Raw genomic sequence first — 23,607 nt, 5'->3', positions numbered from 1 at the left:
TCATCCCCGCCCTGCCACGGGCAGCGACACCTCCCGGAGCCGGGGCTGCTCCGTGCACGGTGACCCCGGTGTGTCCCTGCAGCTCAGCGCGTCTGTGACCGTAACTGCGCAATGCCGGAACAGTTCTATCGAACCCCATCCCTCCCGTGTGTGCTGAGCGAGCCCGGCCTGCGAACGGCCGCACCCGCAGCCCTCAGAGCCCTCAGAGCGCTCGGAGCCCTCACAGCCCCCGGAGCCCTCAGAGCCCCCGGAGCCCTCAGAGCCCTCAGAGCGCTCGGAGCCCTCGGAGCCCTCACAGCCCCCGGAGCCCTCAGAGCGCCCTCACAGCCCTCGGAGCCCGCAGAGCCCCCGGAGTCCTCACAGCCCTCAGAGCCCTGAGCGCCCTCAGCGCTGCCCGCGGGGCGGGGCCGCCCTCAGGCTGTGGGCGGGGCGGGGCGGGACTGGGCGGGGCCGCGCGGCCGGAAGCGGAAGCGGAAGTGGCGGCGCGCGGCCGGAGGCGGAAGCGGCGGCGCTGGCGGAAGGGGCCGCGCAGGAAGCGGGGCCGGGGCTCCCCCGCGGCCACAACCGGGGCGAGGGCGGCGAGGGGAGCGAGGGCAGGTGAGGGCAGCGAGGGACAGCGGAGGGCAGCGAGGGGACGGGGACGCGGCCGGCTCGGCCCCCGGGGCGGCGGGGCGGGAGCCGGAGGCTGCCGTCCCCTCTGGGCCCCGCGGGCTCGGGCCGGCCCCGCTGTCACAGGCCGCTCCGTGAGCGAACGGCGGTGATGGGGCTGTGGGGAAGGCTGGTTTTCCTTCGCTTATCTCGGCACAAATCACCGCGTCCTCCCCTTTCTCCCCCCGCTTCGGGAGCTCCCTCTGCAGCCGGCGCTTGCCAGGCCGTCCCTGGCTGCTGTCGCCGCGTTTCTCCTCATTTTTCGTTTCTGCGGAGCCTCCCTGTGGTTTTTTAAGCCTTTTAAGGTCCGTGGGGTATTTATTCGTCAAGAACAGAGCACATCGAGCTGTTGTTTCATGCCACGTTCATTCTCGGGAATTAATTGAGGTGGGGGCCGCAAGATCCCATTTGCTTTATTGAATATACGAAGCTCCTCTCGCTGTGGAGATTCGTCCTTTATTCTTAAATGAGGTCAGCTCGCTAATGAAGAATGAGGTGTCAGGGCTGTGCTCATTAACTCAGAATAACCCAGGAGGAGCTGTTACTGTGCAGAAAGTGCAGACTCACAGAGACAAATCCTCCTTTTCCCCCGCGTGGCGCGGGCGGGTTGAGCTCGCTGGGATTGTGTCTGACAGGATTTTCCCTGCTTTGGCTGTTGGTGTTTTTATTTCCTTTTATTTTGTTGATGTTTTTATTTCCTTGCCTGTTGTCCCGGCCCTTTTGCTGCTCTTCCCTGCTGGGTTGTTCCAGCACTCCGGAGGTTTCCAGCTCGTGTTGCATCATCAGGTCAGGCTGGGTTACCCCGGGTGCCTGGAATCGATGTTTCCCTTGGAGTTCAGTCTATAAATAATTCAGTTTGGGCAGTTTGAGGTTGCTCACCCCAAACTGAGCCCTCCCAGCCTGCCCCAAAAGGAACCCCGAGGGCAGGGGGTGTTCCTGCTGGCTGGGGAGCTCCCCAGTCCGGAGGAGCAGAGATCAGAGATCCCTTTCCTGCTGCTCACAGGCACAGGAGGGGATTTATTGTCTGATCAAATCACGGCAGTGTGAGTTACTAACTCAAAATGCACCCAAAATGTGTGAGAGCACGTGTTTGCAGTAATCAGATCCCAGTGAAGCTGTCAATATTTCAATTTTTGGCGTCACAATGGAGGCCCTGCTGAAAGCTTCTCCAAAATCTGCCCCTTTTTTTGCCGGTTGTTTTTCCTCAACCCACTGAATTTTGGCATCCAGCCTGTGAAACTCAGGTTCACTGGGCTGGTGATGCTTTGCCCTCCTCATCCTTGTACTTGAATAAAATAAACCTCTGCCAGATCCAGCCGTGGAAGGATCTCTCAGCATCTGCAGAAGGTGATTGTTGGCATTGAGTTAATCCTTATTTTAGCTGCCTGTTTGTGGTTTCTCATGGTGATTGTGGGTGTTTTAGGTGGGTGTTTATTGCCGTTCCAGTGCTGGGTGTGCTGCAGGGTGGGCACAGTCCAGGAGGAGCAGAGGGTCCTGCATGCTGCTCTCAAAGTGACTCCCACTGTTCCTGTGCCTTTGATCCTTAACTCAGCAGCCTGAAGATTTCACTTGCTGTTCTCACCTCGAAGAGGAGCTGCTTTGGGGTTTTTAATGGGGCACTTTTGGAGAGTGTTCAGCAGGAGCCCATTTTTTCAAAAAGAGAAAGAAGCCGTTTCTGTGCTGGGCAGACTTTGGACTCTCATTCTGCGCTGGGGCGCCGTGGCTGGTGCAGAGCTGGTGATCTCTGCACAGCTCCCTGTGACTGTCCCGTACTCAGGGTGGGATCTCTGGAGATCCTTTATTCACAAAAAGAACTGATCTCAACCCGTGGTGATTTCCTTCATCCCTCCCTCAGCTGAGAGGATCTGGTTTGTCTGGTACTCCTCACGTTTTGCCCGAGCCCTTCTGTCTAACCAACCCACAGCTTGTTTTCCTGCAGCTGAGCTGCCGTTCCCTCTCTGCTGTGTCCCTTCTGTGTTCAGTTGCCCTGAATTTCATAACTCTGTGCCCGTTTCCTCCCTCAGGGCTCGGTGCAGAGATGGGGCCCCGGCGGAAAACTGTGAAGGCGAGCGCAGCCAGCAGGGAAGGGGCAGAGTCTACCAAAGCTGAGGAGCCAAAAGATTACATGAACCAACTCTCTCATGAAGTGCTTTGCCACATCTTTAGGTGAGCAGTCTGGCAGAAATCAATTTAGTGCTTATTATTTTAGAGTTATTTTTTCTCCAACTGTACCTGTTTGTGACACAGTAAACAGTGGATGTACCACGAGTGGACTGGTGGATAAAAAGGAATGACAAATGTTTTTTTCAGTCTCCAAAATGCATTTGGAAGCTGGAAGTCGATTTATGTCAGTGTCATGAATGTTAAAATGAAGAAGAAATAAGTTAGTGATTTAATTCTGTTAGAAATACTGATTTTAGAGCAGAAATACATTTTGGGGAAAGCACAGCTGAGGTGATAGTTTGGGAATTGTTGCATGAGCAGAAGGGATCTGGGATGAGGATGTGACCTCCCCTACTGCAAAGTCCTTCTCCCAGATGTTCACTCAGTCCTGTTATCCAAAGCAAATGCCTCACCCACAAGTTCTTGGAGAACCGCAGCTCTCCAAAATATTGGGAAATTGAGCTCGCAGTATGTGCTAGAAAACAAAAGTAACTTCATTAAACGTATTGGGGCAAATGGCTTGGTCAGCAGGGTTTGGGTTGGTTTAAATTAGCTTTATGGAAGGAATTGTTGGCTGTGAGGGTGGGCAGGCCCTGGCACAGGGTGCCCAGAGAAGCCCCTGGATCCCTGGCAGTGCCCAAGACCAGGCTGGGCAGGGCTTGGAGCAGCCTGGGACAGTGGGAGGTGTCCCTGCCATGGCAGGGTGGGAATGGACGGGCTTTGAGGTCCCTTCCATCCCTAACCATTCAGTGATTCTGTGATTTACCAGAGAACTAAATCACGATGCATTTAATGTGATATCAGTACAGCTGTTCCCTATGCAGTGTCAGAAACTGCTGAGTCACTGCCTAGCAGAACTCCCCGTTCAACGGGAGCACCGACAACTCCACATGAGCCAACGTGGCAGAAACGGCCCCGCGGCTGCAGCCGGGCCCTGCTCTGTGCCAGTGGGGGCCGCAGCAGCAGTGCTGGGGCTGCAGCAGTGCTGGGGCCGCAGCAGCAGTGCTGGGGCTGCAGCAGCGCTGGGAGGCCACAGCAGTGCCGGGGCTGCAGCAGCAGTGCCGGGGCTGCAGCAGCAGTGCTGGGACTGCAGCAGCAGTGCTGGGGCTGCAGCCAGGCCCTGCTCTGTGCTGGGGCTGCAGCAGCAGTGCCGGGGCCGCAGCAGTGCCGGGGCCGCAGCAGTGCCGGGGCCGCAGCAGTGCCGGGGCCGCAGCAGTGCCGGGGCTGCAGCAGTGCTGGGGCTGCAGCAGTGCTGGAGCAGGGCTGTTGCTGCTCTCCGCAGGTACCTGCCCCTGCAGGACATCATGTGCATGGAGTGCCTGTCGCGGAAGCTGAAGGAGGCGGTGACGCTGTACCTGCGCGTGGTCAAGGTGGTGGATCTGTGTGCGGGGCGCTGGTGGGAGTACATGCCCACAGGTGAGCCTGTCCCGTGCACACAAACCTGGCCTTGCTGGGTGCTCCCTCCGTGGCCTGGCTGCCTGAGGAATGGCGTGCCAAGGTTCTGTGTGTGTGTAGATACGAGTTTGGGGTGTTGCTGGATTAGGTCGTAGGTTGATCTCAAAGGTCTTTTGTAACCTGGTTCAGTCTGTGATTCCGTGACTGGGAGTGCTCTGTGGCACCTGTCAGTACAATCTGTGTTTGTCTGCTTGTTGGAGGGGAGTTTATCCAGGAGGAGGCTGTTTGCATGCAGGCAGCAAAAAATACAGTGGAGTGAGAGAGAAACTCATCTGCCAGCACCTAACAATGTAGGGATAAGTTCTGATGTCACCCCTCGAGTCACCTGCAGATCAGTAGATAAATGTGTCAGTCTGGGGGAGCCCTGTGAGTACCAGGGTTCCTGTTGGGTTTAATTGCACTGCAGGGATTTGGTGGGGACACAGCTAAAATGAGGGAGGTTTGAAAAGGAGAGGAGCTACAAATTGAGATTGACCTGGGCTGGTATTAAGCAAGTGTTTAGACCTAACCTAAAATTGGTGTAAATACGAGTAACTTAGCCAGTTAAAATCCTTTTTATGTGCTTTCACTAGAATAAAATAAACCTTTGCTTTAAGAAACTGTCCTGTTTCTGTGAGAAATGTGAGCTGTGGTGAATAGTGAACTGAAAGAAGGGATCCAGCTGGGTTTTTTTGAGCCATTGAGTTGATAAATGGAATTCCAGGAAAAATAGACCCACAAAGCTTCATGTGAGCAGGGAGAGAGCACAGTGAACCCTGCAGCCATGCAGCTCCTCTGAAGGAAACCTGTAGCAAACCTGCAAAATTCGAGGCAGAGGAGTATTTAGGCCATGATTTCTAGAATGTGGAAGTAAAAGAGAAGCGATTACTTCACCAAATGCATCTTTCAACATCACAGAACTTGTACTGCCACGTAAAGAGAGAAGTGTGTTTGGCTTTCCCTGCACAGCTGCGTGTCTGCTGCCACACCAATACCAAATGTGTTGTTGTTGTCTTAGGTTTCACTGATTCCAGCTTCCTAACGCTGCTGAGGAAGATGCCAGACATTGAACAACTTTATGGTCTTCATCCCAGGTATCTGGAAAGGCGCCGAGTCCGTGGCCACGAAGCTTTCAGCATCCCTGGAGTTTTAGAGGCTTTGCAGGCCTGTCCAAATTTGCTGGTGAGTGGCTGGACGTGGGAGGGGACCTCCTTCAGCACTGTTAAAAGTTGTGACAAGTTCTTGGTGCTTCCAGGGCTTTGGTTTAGGCCTGGCTGCACAGGGAGGAGTTAATTGTGACCCTGTTTGCTAATGACAACTATTTTTAGTTGCACCACTGGCAATCCCAGGTGCTCTTAAGCACAGCAAGGAATTAAAGCTCCGATCCCTCTGCTTGTAAGAAGACCAGTCTTGCTAGAAATGAAAAGTGAAATAACGTTGCATTCTGTAGCTTACATGGTTAAGAGGATGTTGTTGTTGAACTGGTGTTAGAGCATTTGCTTTGCTTCCTTTTATCCAGGGTGTTGAGACCTCTCATTTAGAGCTGGTGGAAGCTATTTGGACATACATGCCCCAAGTCCACATTTTAGGGAAGTTTCGTAATCGTAATGGTGCTTTTCCAATTCCTCCTGAGAACAAGCTGAAAATTCCTATAGGAGCTAAAATTCAGACTTTGCACTTAGTAGGTGAGTGTGGTCGTGGTGAAGTAGTTGGCTTCAACACAGGTGGATTTAAAGGCTTTGAAACGCTGCAGATTTATAATTCTTTGGAGGAGAGGGAGTTTGGGCTGTGGCATCTTGGAGATCTTAGTTGGATATTTGGTAGCAGGTGCAGAGGGCAAGTTCTAAAGAATTGTTGACAAACCAAGGTGCAGAACTTGTGTTTCAAGTGTTCACAGCTTTTCTCACGTGCCACAAAGCACAGAAAAGCCTCCTTTTGAAAGCCAGGAATTTGTCATGCAGTGGATTAGTTTAAAGCTTGTTTAAAATGTTTGTTTGTTTTGTTTATGTATTATTAGGGGTGAATGTCCCTGAGATTCCTTGTATCCCAATGCTGAGGCACCTTTATTTGAAGTGGGTGAGACTCACCAAACCACAGCCTTTTAAAGATTTCCTTTGTATCAGCTTACGTGCTTTTGTCATGAGGAACTGTGCTGGTAAGAGGGATTCTTCCTGTCTGAAGGGGATGGTAGAGCATGGAGGAAATCTGGTTCTGTTAAAGTCTTGGAATTCCACATTCTGAGAGCAGCCCTTGTTTGATTTGTGGTGTTGGACAGAAACCTCTCCCTGTCCTGTCCCTTACTCGGTGCTGTGTGCTTCTGTTGCTTCCTGCTCTGGAGGGATTCGTGTGGATGTGTTTTAGTTCTTCCCTGGGGTAGCTCAGGGAGAAATGAACAATCTGCTGTGTCTTTCTGGCCTTGTTGTGTGCAGGACCCACAAACTCTCTGAAGTACGTTCCCCTGGTGACAGGCCTGGCCTCTGCCAGGAATCTGGAGCACTTGGAACTGGTCCGTGTTCCATTTCTTGGAGGACTCATCCAGCACGTGGTAGAAGACAGCTGGAGATCAGGTGGGAGACTCCTAATCCCTCATAGCTAAACAAAAGTAAATAAATAAATTAAAGCTTTAGCAAATTCTGGGGTTGTTTTGTCTGTAGCATATCCTTTTTTGAGTGTTTGGAACTATGGTCATAGTGTTAAATAGGCTCTGTATTGAGTATAATTTAGATATTCCAACTGCAATTAACTTTTAATGAGCTTCATTTGTTGATGAGCAGAACCAGGGTTGGAGGAGTTGGATGCAAATATTTGGGGTTTTTTTATTTGCTAAAAAAGGTCAAGACAACACTGGTGGAAATGTGTAGGGCTGAGGGCTGTGATGTGAGGCTGCAGTGTAAGAAGGGTGTTCTCTGTTTGCCAGGTGGTTTTAGGAATTTGCACACTATAGTTCTGGGAGCTTGCAAGAATGCACTTGAAGTGGATCTTGGCTACCTCATCATAACTGCTGCACGAAGGTACCTCCCTTCAGACCTCTCTCTGCTTCTCCTTTTCCCAAATAAATGTCAGAAATTACCTCCAAGAGACAGAACAACCATCAAAGTTTAAGGAATACGCATATAAACTTTACATAACAGGAGTGTTCTGTGATTAAAATCACTGCAAATACCCTCTGGCTCCTGCCAGATTCTCTGTTTTATTAGAACAGGGCACCTTTTTGGGTGTTTTCTGTGTTTTGGCCTGAATTTTGATAGCAGCAATTCTGAATTCCCTGCAGGTTGCACGAAGTGCGGATCCAGCCTTCCTTGACCAAAGATGGTGTTTTTTCTGCTTTGAAGATGGCTGAACTGGAATTCCCACAGTTTGAAACTCTTCACCTAGGCTACGTTGATGAGTTTTTACTACAGTGTATGACACTTTTTATATCCATAAAAAGCATAAGGATTACAGAAATTGCTGTGCTTTCAATCATTATTAAGGTTAATAAGAGCATTAACCTTGCATGTACTGAGGCTGCTGATTTCACACAGCCAGATCTGGTTTTCCTCACTCCCTGAGACTGGGAAAGATGAGCTTTATTAAAGGAGTGATCTGATCAATAAGGAGTTAGAAAATCCTGCAATAAAAGGCAAATTTACTGCTGTGTCTGCTCCTCTCTTTTATAGGTAAAATGACGAGTACGGACTTGGTGAGGTACGGCTTGGCTGATGTGGTTGAAAACCCAGGAATTATTACAGATATTGGTATGAAAGCTGTAAATGAAGTTTTTTCTTTCATCAAGTATCTGGTCATTTACAACTGCCCACATCTACATAACCCAAATAATTGGATCACAGGTATTGCACACCTTTGAAATTTCAGAGCTATTATGTGAATTTCTGTGCTAAACCAGAATTTCTCTGCTCTAGTACTGCTTGTTCTGTTGTTAGTAAGTACAGTAGATGATGCTTGCTTTGGGGCCACGGTGGTGCTGGGAGCAGGATGGAGATCCAGAGGCTGCTGCTCTCAGATGTGGAAAGGGGGTTAATAAACAAGGAGTGAGGTGGGAATCCCTCAGGAAGGGCCTCTCTTGTGTTCGCAGACCACTCGAGGTGGACCCGCCTGGTTGACCTGACCCTGGTGAGGTGCCACGCCATCAAGCTGGACTCTTTCAGTCAGTTCATCGAGTTACTGCCCAGCTTGGAGTTTATTTCTCTGGACCAGATGTTTAGAGAGCCTCCAAAGGTAAATTCCAGGGAATGGTTTGGCTTTTTCTCATTGCCAGGATTTTCACTTGTTTCCGTTTCATTGGCAATCCAGTGTGCTCCAGCTGCATTCTTCTCCAAGCTGTCATTAATTGAAGAGATTGGTAATAAATTTCTTTGGTTTGCAGTTGCTTTTAGCATGATATGCTGGGGAGAGTGGTGCTGACTGATCTGCTGTTTGTCGTGATCCCACAGCACATTAATAGATTAACACAATTAATAGATGAAAATGAAGTGTTTTGAGGACTTTCCCTTTCATTAGGAGTTTAACTGTAAATTTTGGGTTGCCAGCCTGAAGATGGAGCTCTGCAGTCAGGAAATCTGAGGGACAGCTGCCCTGTTGGTGTTGTGCTATCCCAGACAGTTCCAGCAGTTTTTTTGGTTTTCCTGTTGCCTTTAGGGAATGCTGAGATAACGAGTCCATGTTTCCAAACCTGAATTTCTGCTTTTTGTTCCCAGGGTTGTGCTCGTGTGGGCCTAAGTGCAGGCACAGGAATTGGGGTCTCCTCTGCCCTGGTGAGCAATCAGAACTCCAACAATGACAATGACAACAACAACAACCACCAGAACAACAACAACAACCCCAACATGCACCACAACAACCACCAGCACCCCAACGAGCAGAACGAGGAGAACGAGCTGCGCCAGGAGGGCCCTGCTGAGGAGCAGCAGATTGGGGCTGAGGGTAATCCTGGGGGAGCTTTTGGGGGGATTTTATCTGCATTCCCACTCACAGGGGCCCCTGGTGAAGATAGGAATATATATTGAAAGCTTGTTGTTGTTTCAGCTCCTGGTGTGGAGCTTTGATCTTTTCTGAGTGAGCCAAACCTCAAAAGTTAGGCTGGGTTTTGGCTACAGAGATGTGGAACAAATCTGTGAAACACTGTGCACCCCAGAGGCTCACCAAGGGAATCAAGGCAGTTATTATTTCATTCCTGTGGGTGTTTGAGGCTCTGTTGGTTCTGTTTCCTGTTCCTGACCTCCTGTTCCCCCTTGCAGCCCTGAACGAGATGGAGGAGGTGGCCCAGGAGGAGGGGGAGGCTGCAGGGCAGGGCCAGGACGAGCTGCCAGCTCCCAGCCAGGCTGTTGTTCCCATGGAGGTGGATGAGGAGCAAGCAGGTAACTGGCTTTGGGAAGAAATCACCTCTTGGTATCTCCCTGAGGGATTCATTTTCCACTGTAAGTCTGGTTTTGCTTCAGCTGGGTTGTCTGATTTTGAATAATGATGTTAGCACAGCTTAGTGCTGTGAAGGAATTTATTCTGTGTGACAGCCCAGAGCTTTCTTTGCATATGCAGGGAATACCTTGACCTTAAAGCCTGACTTTGTGCTCTGTAGTAAAAGTCAGAAGGCCTGAATGATCTTGTCCTGTTGCTGTGTTGGTGTTCATAGCCTTGGTTCTTTCACTTGGGTTGTTTTTGCAGCACTTGGGTTGTTTTTGCTTTTTCTCAAGCCAGCACAACTTGTTTCAGTGTTAATTTAATTTGTATTAATGACACGAGGCAGCTTTGATTTCTTTTACTGCCACTTTTTGCTGAACAATGGAATTTTCTACTGAATATCCCAACAACATGAAGTAACACTCCTTTGTGACACTCCTCCCCTTCCAAACCAGAATGCTTTAATGCAGTATTTTGCTCTTCTCCCATTTAGATTTAGCTACAGAATGGGTGGCTAAATTGACTCCAATTAATTCCTTACCAGTTTTTCAAGCAGTGCTAGGAGTTTTTCAGCCACTTAATCAATGCTTGGTTATTTTTTTACATGAAGTGTTGATATTCTCCTCCTCAGGACCGAGTGGAATTCAACCTGTTGTAAAAGCAGCTCCTATTACCATCCATGATTCCGACAGTGAGGATGAGGAGGAGAACATGGGCACTTCCAGAGCCTGCATCTCCAGCAGCATTGCACAGAGTTACTCAGATGGGGAGGAGAAGAGCAGGGATCCCGTGGAAACCAGAGAACCTTCAGGTGAGCAGCATTCCTTCTTAAGCCTCAGCCTTCCCTGTGGTTCAGGTTCATGCCTAGCTCAGTTTGGAATGCAGAATGGAGGTGTAAGGACAGTTTTTGAGCTCCAGTCACAGGTCTTGTACAGAAACACAAATAGTGGTGCTGCACTCATCAGAAACCTGCAGCTCCTCGTTGGCATTCCCAAGTGGACAGAATTTATCAAGTCTGTGAGGCCACAGTGTGGATGTCAGCTCTGGTTTCAGAACTGAGCTGGGGACAAGGTGGGGATGGATGGGCTTGGACTGGATGGGCTGGGAGGGCTTTTCCAACCTCAGTGATCCTGGGATTAAGTTCTGTTAGGATTTGTGGGGGTTTTTATTCACCTGTGAGCTGAGACTGCTGCTACTGCTGGCAGCACTGGCCAGACCCAGGAGGGGGAGCTGAGGGTTGCTGCTGAAATGTGAATTTCAGTCCTGTCTCTATTCCTGTTTGATTCCTCATATTTGAGGAAACAGAAGCCCCTCTAGACTAGATATTAGAAAAAAATCCTTCCTTTGAGGGTGGGCAGGCCCTGGCACAGGGTGCCCAGAGCAGCTGTGGCTGTCCCTGTCCCCTGGCAGTGCCCAAGGCCAGGTTGGACAGGGCTTGGAGCAGCCTTGGACAGTGGGAGGTGTCCCTGCCATGGCAGGGGTGGCACTGGATGAGGTTTAAGGTCCCTTCCATATTCTTTGATTCTGTTATCAGTGTGTCTTTCATGTGGTGCCTGTATGAACAATGAGCTGCTCTGGGACAATTTTGTATTTTTGTGTGGCAAACCCTCCAGCACATCACTCCAAAAATAGCTGCAAGATGTTACAAAGATGCAGCAACAGCTACAATTACTAATAATTCCCATCCCTGGGGGGATTGTCCTTGGCCTCTGGGCTGCCCTGTGTAACACTCAGGTTTATTTGAGGTTTCTCACCCTTGTCCCTCCCTTCACCCCGCAGTGAGCGGCAAAGGCAAGACTCCCCTGCGGAAGAGGTGCAGCAGCAGCCACGGGGGCCAGGCCAGGCCGTTCCCCGTGGAGGAGAGCAGCTGTGAGAAGGGCTGCCAGGTGACCAGCGAGCAGATCAAAGCCGACATGAAAGCAGCCAGTGACATGCCCGAGAGGAGCAAGAGCAAGGATTCCTACGGCACCGGCTCCACGGCCGCGCCCGGCTCCTGCAGCGCCGCCTCTCCCGGCCCTGACTGCGCCCAGGCAGCGCAGAGCCCCTCTGGGGGCAGCAGCCCTGCGGCTGCAGAGGAGTGCAGGCAGTGTGGCTGCTCTCCCTGCAGCAGGGACGGATGCAGCGAGAGGGAGGCCGAGCAGAGCCCCGTGTGCTCGCGCTGCTCCTCGCGGGGCGCGCGGCGCAGGACGAGCGGGGGGGCGGACGGGGAGAGCCCGTGCGGCAGCGGGGCCGGGCCGGGGCTGGCCCTGAGGACACTGCCACGCTGCGGGGCTGCGGCACAGCCCGCACACGGCAGGACTAGTGGGGGCGCCTGCGGGGCTGGCAGGCAGCAGCAGGGCACGCAGCCCCCGGGCTGGCAGCTGGACTGCAAGGAGGAGTACCCGCGGAGACCCCTGACCAGGGCCAGGAGCAGGCTGTCCCACGTGCCGCTGGTGTCAGAGCCAGGTAGGATTTACACACACAGTAACGCCTGAGTGCTGCCATCAGCTGTGAGCAGCTGCAGCTCCCCAGGGAGCTCTGGTTAGGCAGGGGTTTGGAGCTGTGCTTTGGAGGGGTCAGAGCGTGGTGGAGCACAGGTGCCATCCCCAGGTAAAGCCAGGTTTCTCTGAAAGTGCCACTGACGTTTTCCTGCGTGCAGCTCTTTCTGTGTCTGTTCTCTGTACATCCTAACCAGTATTTGCTTTACTCCTCTGGAAAGCAAATGCAATTTTTTGGCAGCTCTGCCTGCCTGTGAAGGCTGTGGTTCATTGAAATTGAATTCATTGAATCAGAAGTTGTCTCTCCATTAAAATCCTCCCTGCAAAGGCAGCAGCTACACTTAGATCTGAACAAGAAGGCAAAGGTTGTAACTGATGCTTTGTCAACCAATAATTGAGCCAGGCTTTGAGACCTGCACTGGGTTCTGCTTCAGAGTGTTTTAGGCAGGGTGATCTTACTGAAAATTGTCCTTTTATTAAGTACCTTCATGCTTCACATTATTGTTTTGTTCATCTGACATAAAATAAAACCCCTGAAGGGCTGGAATGAAGGGAGAAAACAACAGATGTGAAAGGGGAATTTGCTGTTTCTTTCAAGTATACTTGGTTTCCAAAATAATCATCCTATTCTGGCACAACCTCATATATCCAGGACTCTTTGCTGGGAATATCTGGCAGGTAAAATGAAATGAAGGATGAAGTGTGCTGCTTACACAACTGTGAGTGTTGGAGGTAGGGAAGATTGAGGGCAAATTCCTGCCTCTGTCAACATGGAATCATTCAAACACTTTGTATTGTGGTGTTTTTCCAGTTTATTTAATGCTCCCAAGTGTTAACAAAGCCTAAATCACCTCAGACGTTCTGCAGGTAGATGCAGCTCAGTTTTCAAGAAGAGATCTTGCTATTAAATTTAAAATATCTGGTCTCTACCTTAGGACCAGTAATTAATTTGGGATCTTTGTGCACATGCTGTATGTTTTATTAAAGAAAGCTTAGTTTTAGTAAAGTAATTTCTCATTTTTATCTGTTAATGAGAGAAAATTAATTCTAGGGCATTTTTTCCTCTTCCTGTTGGAAACAATGCTTGTGGTGATTTTTTTCCACAGGAATTTGAGGTCCCTGATGGAGCTTGGGAGCATTAAAGGATTTTATACCTGGGCATCTTTTGCAGTATTAGGAAAACCTTAGTGACAGTTACAAAGAACAGATTTTCCAGCAGTTTGAGATAATTTCTGCTATTTAAACATTAAAACTATTTTGGGTCTTGTATTTGTCAAGGATGTTCTGTTTCCTGCAGAGGTTCAAGTGTAACCTGACCATGAATCTTTCCTTTTCCTGGCTCCACATCTTTCTGTGGTGTAGGTTCAGCACTCCTGGGTTTTCACCTGTAAAGTTATTTATTTGGAATAATTCTGAGCACAAAGCTGACAATGGGGTTTGAGCAAGGAGAGGTTTGTTTTGAAGCCAGGCAGATATTTGAATTTACCTGAGTGGGAAAAGTTGTCCTGGGCTGTTCTCAGCTGTCCTGACACGGAGCAGAGGGAAGATTTTTCCATGTTTTTGTTTCCAGAAGTAGCAAAGCCAAAGCCAAGGCAAACCACCAAGAGGAAAAGGACAGCTGACAAATCCACCAGTACCAGTGACCCTGTGATTGAGGATGATCATGTGCAGGTAAGGGCTTCTCCTTCACTCCCTGCAGCTCTATCACCATGAACACCTGATGGGAACTGAAGCTGTATTAATTAATATAATATCCTCCTGTATCTTGTAAAATTCACTTTATTTTTCTTTCATTTTTACCCCTTTCATACTTTTTTTTTTCTTTTTTTTTTCATTTTCCCCAGGTACTGACTTTGAAATCCAAAAACCTTGTAGGAATCACATTGACCAACTGTGGAATAACAGATTTGGTGCTGAAAGACTGCCCCAAAATGATGTTCATCCATGGTATGTGGTTCATGCCAGGGCTGCCTCCTCCCTCTGGCATTGTTGGAAATTCCTGAAAGAATTCAAGTCAGGCCACTGCTCATTTTGTATTCATCAGCTGCATTGCTGATGAATTAGAACTCCAAATATTGCTGCTTCCCACTCTGAAAGCTCTTATAACAGCTTTAATAAAGATTAATATCTGAAAATCAACAGCTGAAATGATCTGACAATTAGGGAGATGAGATGTTTATTGTGGAGTGGTAATGCAGTAATTAGAAGTTGATGAAATGAGTTTGAGTACCTTGTTTTTCTCTCATTTCTTCATTCTCCCATAGTTTTTTTAGCTGACAGGATGATACTTTAGCTCCTTGACATGATGAAAATCTGTTTTCAGTGCTTAGGTTGCATTAGTTTCACATGCCAGGGTGTGACTGCTCCTGCATTGGGTCATTTATTGTTTTCTGCACCATCTAAATGAAGACACTTTCTTCTGACAGATCTGTCTGCTTAGCAGAAATAAAGGAATTATTTCTCTATTCCAGAGTACTTAGAACACACATTGATTTTTGAAGGAAATTTTGATTACATGGGCAGTGTTGCTAGAAAGGAAACAGTTTTATTTTCCATTGTGTGCCTTCCCAATCCTTGTAATTGAGCTGATTTAGAAGCTGTGGCAGTCCACAGACCATTTCAGTGGAATTAAACAGAGAGAGAAACAGGTTATTAGATGAAATTTGACATGGTCTTTTAAAAGGCCACTTCTGGCAAGGCCACAGCTGAAAAGTTTGATGATAACGTGGAAAAAATGAAGAGCTGGGCTAGAGCTGATATACTTGTGTAATCTTTTGGTACTTCTATTGCTTGTTTGCCTTCTTTTGGACCTGCCAGCCCTGAAGTTCTCTGCCAGGAGGCTCCTGAGGTCTTTTCTTTCCTTTTGCAGCTACAAGGTGCCGTGTGTTGAAGCACTTGAAGGTGGAAAACGCCCCCGTGGTGAATCGCTTTGACTACGCCCAGTGCAAGAAGCTGAACATGGATCAGGTCCTGGACCAGATCCTCAGGATGCCCCCAGAGAGGAACAGGATCATTTACCTGCGTCCCATGCAGCAGGTACAGAGCCAGCCTCATTCCCTGGGGACACCTGGAGCTCTGCCTGGGGGTTTGGGGCAGGAAATGTCCAACAGCACAGCTCTGAAATGGGGTTGTTCAAAGCCCAGCAAGGCTTTTACTGCAGAATCTGCTGCTTGGGTTTGAAGATGCTCTGACAGGTTAAATATTAAAATTCCCCATCTCCAGTACTCATTGTATTTGAGGATATTCCAAACTAGGATGCACTGAGTTAATTTTAACCTGAGTTAACTCAGACTGTAGGAGCCTGGGGCTCCTTGTGCTGTGTGTGAGCAGAGCGTGGCACAGGGCTCTGAAATCCTTAACCCATGTCCTGTGGGACTGGGGAGCAGCAGAGTGTGGGACACTGAGGGCTCCATCCCCTGCTGATGCTGAGGTGTTTCAGGACACTGGTGGCACTGGGAGCCACCCTCTCCTCCCCCTGTGTAGGAACTGGCATCAGGGACATTTAGGGAGTTGGTTAAATCATCTGATGAGGATTTATGAGGGCTTCATTGAAGATCTGGAAGGCTGGGAATGTTTGATTTGGTCCCTCTGTGGTGCTGCTCCTCTCCTGCTTTCCTGTCTTGGTTTGCTAACAAGGAAAGGTTGATTGTTCGTAAAACCCATAAAATCAGCTTTGCTTTGAAACCTTTAAATCTCTTAAAGGACAACTGTTAAAATATGAGATGGGAATAAAACCCCAAATCACTGATCCCCTCCTCGTAACAAAAATTCTGAGGAATGAATGTAGTTTTAGACCATTCTGTAAATTTATGGAGTTTATTTCCACACTGGAGTTGGGAGAGACATCAGAAATTGGACATTTCCCATCCAGTTCCAGTACTCAAGAAGATAAACTGGCAGAGCTGCCCTGGGCAGTTTCAGTGCCCTCAGTGCTGTATTTATTTGTGCTGTTAACATTCTCTCATTGCTGCGTTTTCGGGGGATTTGGTGGCTGTTTGCTGCTGACCCTGCATGCCCATGCCCTGTTTGTGGAGCTCACAGTCCTGTGTGCCCAGGTGGACACGCTGACCCTGGAGCAGAAGATCTTCAGCGGGCCCTACCCCTACCACATCTGCATCATCCACGAGTTCAGCAACCCCCCGAACGTGCGCAACAAGGTGCGGGTGCGCAGCTGGATGGACACCATCGCCAACATCAACCAGTGAGTACTGGGGGCCCTGGGGGGCCCTGGGGGAGCCCTGAGTGTCCCTGAGCGTCCCTGGGGAGCCCTGGGGGAGCCCTGAGTGTCCCTGGGGAGCCCTGGGGGGCCCTGAGTGTCCCTGGGGGAGCCCTGAGCGTCCCTGGGGGAGCCCTGAGCGTCCCTGAGTGTCCCTGGGGGAGCCCTGAGTGTCCCTGGGGGAGCCCTGAGCGTCCCTGGGGGAGCCCTGAGCGTCCCTGGGGGAGCCCTGAGCGTCCCTGGGGGAGCCCTGAGCGTCCCTGGGGGAGCCCTGAGCGTCCCTGGGGGAGCCCTGAGCGTCCCTGGGGGAGCCCTGAGCGTCCCTGGGGGAGCCCTGAGCGTCCCTGGGGGAGCCCTGAGCGTCCCTGGGGGAGCCCTGAGCGTCCCTGGGGGAGCCCTGAGCGTCCCTGGGGGAGCCCTGAGCGTCCCTGGGGGAGCCCTGAGCGTCCCTGGGGGAGCCCTGAGCGTGGCCCCGGGGAGCCCTGAGCATCTCCAGGGAGTGAAATTTGGTTGTTTAAAGCCCAGCAAGGCTTTTTATTGCAGAATCTGCTACTTGGATTTTACGATACTCTGATAGGGAATTTTAATATTTAATCTATCTTCAGTATTCATTGCATTAGGGGATCTTGTAAGCTGGGATGCACTGAATTAATTCCAGACTGAACAACTCAGACTGTAAGAGCCTGGGTGCTCCTTGTAGCTGTGTGTGAGCAGAGAGTGGCACAGGGATCTGAAATCCCTGTTTGCTCTCCAGGGACTCTGCCAAGGTGTCCTGGAGCAGCTGCAGCTCCAGACTTGCTCTGTTCTGTCACCCAAATTAAAAAAAAATCTGTTTGGTTACTGCTGAAGGTTGAATTCTGGGTGGTGCAGTGTAAATCCAGTGTCAAGATGCATTTAATATAAAACAGACTGTAAACTCATGTGGAAAATCCTATAAATTCTCCAGCAGTAATCATCCCATTCATCCAGCAATAACACAGTTTTTCATAGAAGTTGTTGGAATAGTTGGGAAATATCTCCAAAGCTGAAAACAAGTGATTTTTAAAAGCGTAATTTGCTTCAAAAAATAGTGTTGGTTTCTGGGGAAGGCGATGTTCAATCAGTGTCAGCTCCTGAAAATTCCCAGCAGCAGGGAATTGTGTCCAGTGGATCTCATCCAGCAGTTCTAACCTGTCCCTGCTGCCTGTGGTTGCTCTCCAAAGTGAAAGGATGGATGCTGAGATGGTGGGAGGGTCTTGGGGCAGTTCTTCCATGGATTCAGGCTCATTAAAGGCCAGGTTGTGTATTAGGATTTCTCATTTGGTTTTTGTCCCTCCCCCCTCCCCATTTCCTGGCTGTAACCTCTCCCTCCTCCTCCCCAGAGAGCTGATCAAGTACGAGTTCTTCCCTGAGGCCACCAGGACTGAGGAGGACCTGAAGAAATACCCCAAGTACCCCTGGGGCAGGGACATTTACACCCTGGAAGGTGAGGGCTGGTGGGGGGCTGAGGGCTGAGCTCAGCCTCTTGCAGCTTTGCATCACTCCCAGAGAAAGCTCCTGGTGGGGAAAGCAGGGAAACCCAGCTCAGTGGGGGAGTAAAGGCAGGAGAGGCTTTGTGGGGATCAGTGATGTGAGCAGGGCTGCAGGGGGGTGTTTTCCTGCCTGCTGCTCACCATGTCCCTCCCCAGGCATTGTGGATGGTGCTCCCTATTCCATGATCACCGACTTCCCCTGGCTGAGGTCCCTGAGGACGGCAGAGCCCAACAGCTACGCCAGATACGACTTTGAGGATGATGAGAGGAGTGAGTACCTGCTGGGGCTCTGCACTGAACCTGCTCCTGTGGCAGAGCCTCCCTTTCTTCTTCAGCTTTCTGCTCCTTAGGCTGGGTTTGGTAGATCTGTTGTTAAGGCAGGCTGGAGAGAAGTGAGCAAACTGACAGAAATTTGATCTGAAAGTTCAAAACTGGATGTGTAAACTCTGGAATGGAGATGGTGTGGGTTAGAATTTATTGTAGACGTGGCTCTTTCTATTTAGGAGCTTGTCTGGTAAGAGGTGATGGTAGGCAGTACCTGGGGCTCAATTAAAAACCTTGCTTGGTAGCAGAGAAAAATATGTTCTTCTATTTCTTAATTAGAAACATCCTGGAATCTTTATATATATAAAAATACCTGTTAGAGGTATTTTTAATTGATCCTGGTTTGGATATTCTTATCCAGTTCCAGTTTAGGAATCTCAAGAGGATGAGGAAGAGTTTTGGGGTTTTTTTGCTATATCTTTCTCTGGTTTTGTTTTTTAAATTTTTATTTTGAGCTGATTTAATTTAATTTTACTTTAGCTTGACTTGTTGCTTGTAGTTCAATATGAAGGCTGAGTTACCAGAAAGTTAATGAGTATTTAAGAGTCAGAATGTTAATGGTGTTAAAACCATGAAAATGAAGGAGAGCACTGCTGCTTTATCCTCGATTGCTGCTGTTTATAAAACATGGAAGTAATGGATAACCTGGAATTATGTCAGGCCTCAGGGAGAGGGTTTGTGATGCTCTGGGATTCATTTTGCCCCCAGACCTTTGGACATGAGGACTGGAGCTGTGCAGAGCTTTGAGGAGAGAACGCTCCTTAAACGTGGCCAGTCGAGGGAGCCTTTTTCCCTTTATTTTTTGCTGTTTCTGAATGCCAAACCAGGCTGGCTGGGGAATGTTCTGGGCAGAAACAGCCCCTTTTCCCTGCTGTCTTTCCCCAGCCACCATCTACGCCCCGAGGAGGAAGGGGCAGCTCTCAGCTGACATCTGCATGGAGACCATCGGCGAGGAGATCTCGGAGCTGCGCCAGGTGCGCCGGGGCGTGTTCCAGAGGGTCGTGGCCATCTTCATCCACTACTGCGACGTCAACGGGGAGCCCGTGGAGGATGACTACATCTGAGAGGTGCCCCCAGCCTGCCCTCCTTCCCTCCCTCCCCCTGGCACTGCTGGCCAAGAAAAAGCAGGATTTTTATTTTTTTTTTTCCCCCCAAATGCAAAGCATTTTCCCACCAAGGCGCCCTCGGCTGTCCCTGTGGCCAGGAGGATGTAGTTAAATGTAAAATGGAAAGTACAAATTGTATACTAAGAGTTGTACATAGAGGAAACAAACAAAAGAAAAAACAAACAAAACTTCCTAATGCTGAGACTTTATTTCATATGTTTATACAATTAATTTAAATTCCATTCTAATGAAGGCAAATAATTAGGAACGGGGAAGAAGATTTGAACTTTTCAGCCCATACAATTCATAGCAGTATTTTTTTTTCCTTACAAACAACAATTCCATTTGCTGTGTTCAAAAGAGTCATCAGAGTCTCTTTTAATCTGTGCCTTTTTCTTGAGCATTGAAGAGTCCAGTCTGAGTAAACCTGTTGAGCACAATCCTGGTGTTTTGTGTGCATTTTTGGAAGGGTCAGAATATTCTCCAGCTGTTGCAAAGACAGCCAGAAGCAGAAAAAACAAAAGTAGAGATTTGGTGATCTGTGGTAGTTTCTAGAGATATTCAACCCATTTTTGGGGGGAAGGAAGCCCCCACGTTTAGCACCTTGGAAACAGAATGTTCTCAAGCATTTTGTACTGTTAGATTTCATGTTCATGGTGTATCTGACTCTGTACTATGGAAATCAAGTTGTTGATTGTTGGTTCCACCCTCCTGAACACAAATCTGCCCATCCTAGCTGGCTGGAAGCTGAGCTGGCCCTTCAGGCAGGCACAAAGGGGATGTGGAAGGTCCTGGGGGCTGTGGCAGCACAGGCTCCACAGCCAGGGAGCTCCAGGGCTGGGTTGTGCTCACTCCTGAATGCACATTTTCCATCTGGCCAGTAAAAACTGCTGCTGTTGGCCCCAAAACGTGTGTGTGGTGTGTATTGAGAGGTGCTCCCGGTGCCCACAGGGTTTGGTGGGGATTTGCTGCCAGTGCAGGTGTAAAATGCACATTTGGGTGTTGCACTCACAGGGTGCCCGGGGCTGGCACACCTTGCAAAGGCCAATTCCCAGCTCTGGCCTGGTCTCTCATCCAGGCTTGGTTAAAATTGGTGTTAAAATTGGTATAAAAGCTGTGTGGTTCAGACCATTTTATCCAATTTTGCTCATCCTGATGGTGATTCTCTGAATTTGGGGTAAGTGTGGCTACTGGGGATTTCTATGATGTTTGGCTCTGTAAAACTGAGGTGAAGCTGCTCCATGCAGCACAGCCAGCGTTGGTTTTCTCTGTGGGAATTCTTGGGATAATGTGAAACTAGAAATTCATGGGATAAGAGGCAGAGAATGGTGCCTAAAGGGAGCATTTCCTCAGCCCTGCTCTGCGCTGACTGGAGGTGGAGCACTAAACACCAGAGAATGTGAATGTTACAAAATTTGCTTTAATGCAGGATCACAGTCAATGGTTTATTATCAGTCTTATATTTAATTAACCATAGATAATGTATTCAATGATATTCAGCCAAAACAATTGTGACCCTTTCTAGAAGTGTTTCAAGTCCTCTGAGTCATTGATTCTGTCAGATTTACCATTTTAGTCCAGAACATGTTACTGAGTTTGAGGTATTGCACCACCTCTCCAGCTGGTATCTCCTCACTCCAGCCTTTTGCAGAAGTATTTACACAAATAAAGTGTTTATTTATATTCAGTATTTCTGGAAGCGACTAAACCTTGCGGTAATTTTCAGTTTTCACCTCTGAAATGTGACTCCCATTTTACACCAGTGCCTGAACCCACCGTGTCCATCCCCTGAGGGCTCGGGGAGGGAGGAGCTGGGATCTGAGGGGGATTTCATCTTTTGAGCTTCCTCCTCTCTCCATCTGGGGCTGTTTCCCTGTGGCAAGGGAGGCTTTCCCTGGCTCTGCCCGGTTCAGCTTTCCTTGGAGCATCCCAGAGGTTTCTGTGCCAGGCTTCTCTTCCTCCCGTGCCTGGCGCTGGCAGGAGGGGCAGGCTGTCCCTGCAGGGGAGGGGACAGTGCTCCTGCCCTTCCACCTTCCTCCTGCACAGGGAATTCAGGGGAGGGGACAGTGCTCCTGCACAGGGAATTCAGGGGAGGGGACAGTGCTCCTGTCCTTCCACCTTCCTGCACAGGGAATTCAGGGGAGGGGACAGTGCTCCTGCCCCTCTGACCTTTCTGCACAGGGAATTCAGGGGAGGGGACAGTGCTCCTGCCCCTCTGACCTTTCTGCACAGGGAATTCAGGAGAGGGGACAGTGCTCCTGCCCTTCCCACCCTCCTGCACAGGGAATTCAGGGGAGGCGACAGTGCTCCTGCCCTTCCACCTTCCTGCAGCACAGGGAATTCAGCTGAGCCTCAGCTCTGCCCTGCTCCTGTGGGACTGTCTGGGATCCATCCACATCCCAAAAACCACTGATGTTTGCATCTGGGTACCAAGGGAAGCTTTGCTGGAGTTCAGAGGCAGCCTGGTAAACCTGCAGGGTAAAGGAATGATAAAGGAAAGTGTGATTGCATCACCTCTGTGCCCTGCCACCCTCCTGGATGCAGGAATTGCTCTCCTGGGTCAGCTCTGGCTCAGCAACACCGGGTAAGTGAAACCGTGGTTGGATTTCTGTCCCTCTGTACGGGTGCACAGCCAGAGGGGGCTCCTCTGACAGTCCCTGGGGAGAAATGAGCACTTCAGGTCCCGTGCAGCAAAGGCAGGTGGTGCCTGCACCGACTGGAGCTGAGCCTGAGGTGACTTTGGCACTGCTTTTCCCACAGCTCCTCCTGGGAGAGGATGCAGAGCTCCCAGCTGGGAGAGGCTCAGGTGCCTGGGAAATGTCATTTAAACAGTGCAGCAGGTAAACAGAGAAAGGCCAGAGCGTGTTTGGGCACAGCAGAGGGGGCACAAAACCTCGTGGTCACTGCGCTGGGGGTCGCTCTTCCCTCTCATTGAGGAGGGAGGCAAAGTCAGTGCTTGGGTTTCACACAGGAAAGGATTTGGGAGTGTTTTAGTTTGAGGGGAAGCTGTAAGGAGTTGATGGGGACAGGAACGTTGCCCCTGCTGCCTCTCCAGGCTGTTCAGGCTGTGAGGAGCAGCTGCAGCCTCCCCTTGCCCAGGATTTCCACTCCAGCCCCTGTTGGGGTGTGACAGGGCCAGCTTGGCCCTGTGAGCCCTGCATGTGATCACAGCACGGCCAAAAGCACCGGACTGGCACCACTGGGCTGGAAATCCCTCCCAGCCCACCCAGTCCCAGTGTGCCCATCCCCACCCTGTCCCTGCCCAGAGCACCCAGTGCCACCTCCAGCCCTTCCTGGGACACTCCAGGGATGGGCACTCCAAACCTCCCTGGGCAGTGCCAAGGCCTGAGCTCCCTTTCCATGGGGAAATTCCTGCTGCTGTCCACCCTGAGCCTCCCCTGGCCCAGCCTGAGGCCGTTCCCTCTCCTCCTGTCCCTGTTCCTGGGAGCAGATCCCAAATCCCCCCGGCTGTCCCCTCCTGTCAGGAGTTGTAGGAAAAGCAAAGAGAGGCCGATTCCCCCTCCCTGTTCCAGCTCCTGGAGCCTCCTGTGGGGCAGCTGGAGCTGAGAGCTGCTCCCAGCCTGGGGTTTGAGTGCAAGCAGCACCAGAAACGAGCCCGAGCTGGAGTTCACTGCCAAGTCCAGAGAGGAGTTTTTATTTTTAGGAACAGCCACTGCACCACACATCACTGAGCACAGGCAAGGGCTGGCACCACCAGCCAGGATGGGCAAAAGCTGAACTGGGAGGCCACGGGAGCACCACGGAAATTCAGAGCGGGGCCTTTCCTCCCTGTGCAGGGAGGTTCTGCCACTGCTGGTGGCACAGTGGCACTGCTGGTGGCACAGTGGCACTGCTGGCGGCACAGTGGCACTGCTGGCGGCACAGTGGCACTGCTGGCGGCACAGTGGCACTGCTGGTGGCACAGTGGCACTGCTGGTGGCACAGTGGCACTGCTGGTGGCACAGTGACACTGCTGGGTTCACAGAGCTCTGCTGGGACCATGGATTGCCTAAGGAGGAGCTGCCAGGTGGGTCCTGACAGGTTTGCTGAGCCCAGGGAGGGATTGGAGGTGACGCAGGACGTGGGGATTTCGTGTTTGGAATTTCAGCTGGAAGGGGAGCCCTCTCCCAGTGAGAGCTGTTGACCATTTTGGCTGGCGAGCTCCTGTTGACAGAGCCTTGGGAATGTTGCCCCTGGGAAAACCTGGAGTTTCTTTGAAATGAAAGAGAGATCTTTCCCTAGTGCACATAATAATAAAGGAGAAAACAACGCCTGAAGGACAAAGCAGAACCAGAGAACTCCTCCCTGTGGCTTCCCTGTGCTGCTGGTTC

The 23,607-nt window shown here is 50.3% G+C and overlaps 1 protein-coding gene across 1 annotated transcript; it reads left to right on the top strand.

Annotated features, from left to right (window-relative positions):
- Positions 1-440: 440 nt before the first annotated feature.
- FBXO38 (F-box protein 38) lies at positions 441-19,612 on the top strand. The gene is made up of 22 exons (XM_063413210.1): positions 441-597; positions 2,673-2,814; positions 4,094-4,227; positions 5,264-5,427; positions 5,765-5,930; positions 6,263-6,400; positions 6,675-6,812; positions 7,163-7,256; positions 7,517-7,647; positions 7,905-8,075; positions 8,321-8,463; positions 8,943-9,168; positions 9,483-9,602; positions 10,274-10,453; positions 11,422-12,087; positions 13,690-13,790; positions 13,964-14,066; positions 14,989-15,155; positions 16,175-16,320; positions 17,697-17,800; positions 18,003-18,116; positions 19,056-19,612. Exons 2-22 carry the CDS (start codon positions 2,687-2,689, stop codon positions 19,232-19,234), a joined length of 3,513 nt encoding a protein of 1,170 aa, XP_063269280.1. The 5' UTR covers positions 441-597; positions 2,673-2,686; the 3' UTR covers positions 19,235-19,612.
- The last annotated feature ends 3,995 nt before the right edge of the window (positions 19,613-23,607 follow it).

This window comes from Prinia subflava, chromosome 16, assembly GCF_021018805.1.
Source record: "Prinia subflava isolate CZ2003 ecotype Zambia chromosome 16, Cam_Psub_1.2, whole genome shotgun sequence".
Lineage (NCBI taxonomy): Eukaryota > Metazoa > Chordata > Aves > Passeriformes > Cisticolidae > Prinia > Prinia subflava.
This window is presented reverse-complemented; position numbering and strand designations above follow the sequence as displayed.

What these genes read in the sequence shown, in the direction of transcription:
- FBXO38 (XM_063413210.1), top strand. Translation starts at nt 2,687, where the DNA reads ATGGGGCCCCGGCGGAAAACTGTGAAGGCGAGCGCAGCCAGCAGGGAA. An exon ending in AGGCCTGTCCAAATTTGCTG is followed by an intron (nt 5,428 to 5,764) that starts GTGAGTGGCTGG and finishes CCTTTTATCCAG; the next exon opens with GGTGTTGAGACCTCTCATTT. An exon ending in AGAAGACAGCTGGAGATCAG is followed by an intron (nt 6,813 to 7,162) that starts GTGGGAGACTCC and finishes TCTGTTTGCCAG; the next exon opens with GTGGTTTTAGGAATTTGCAC.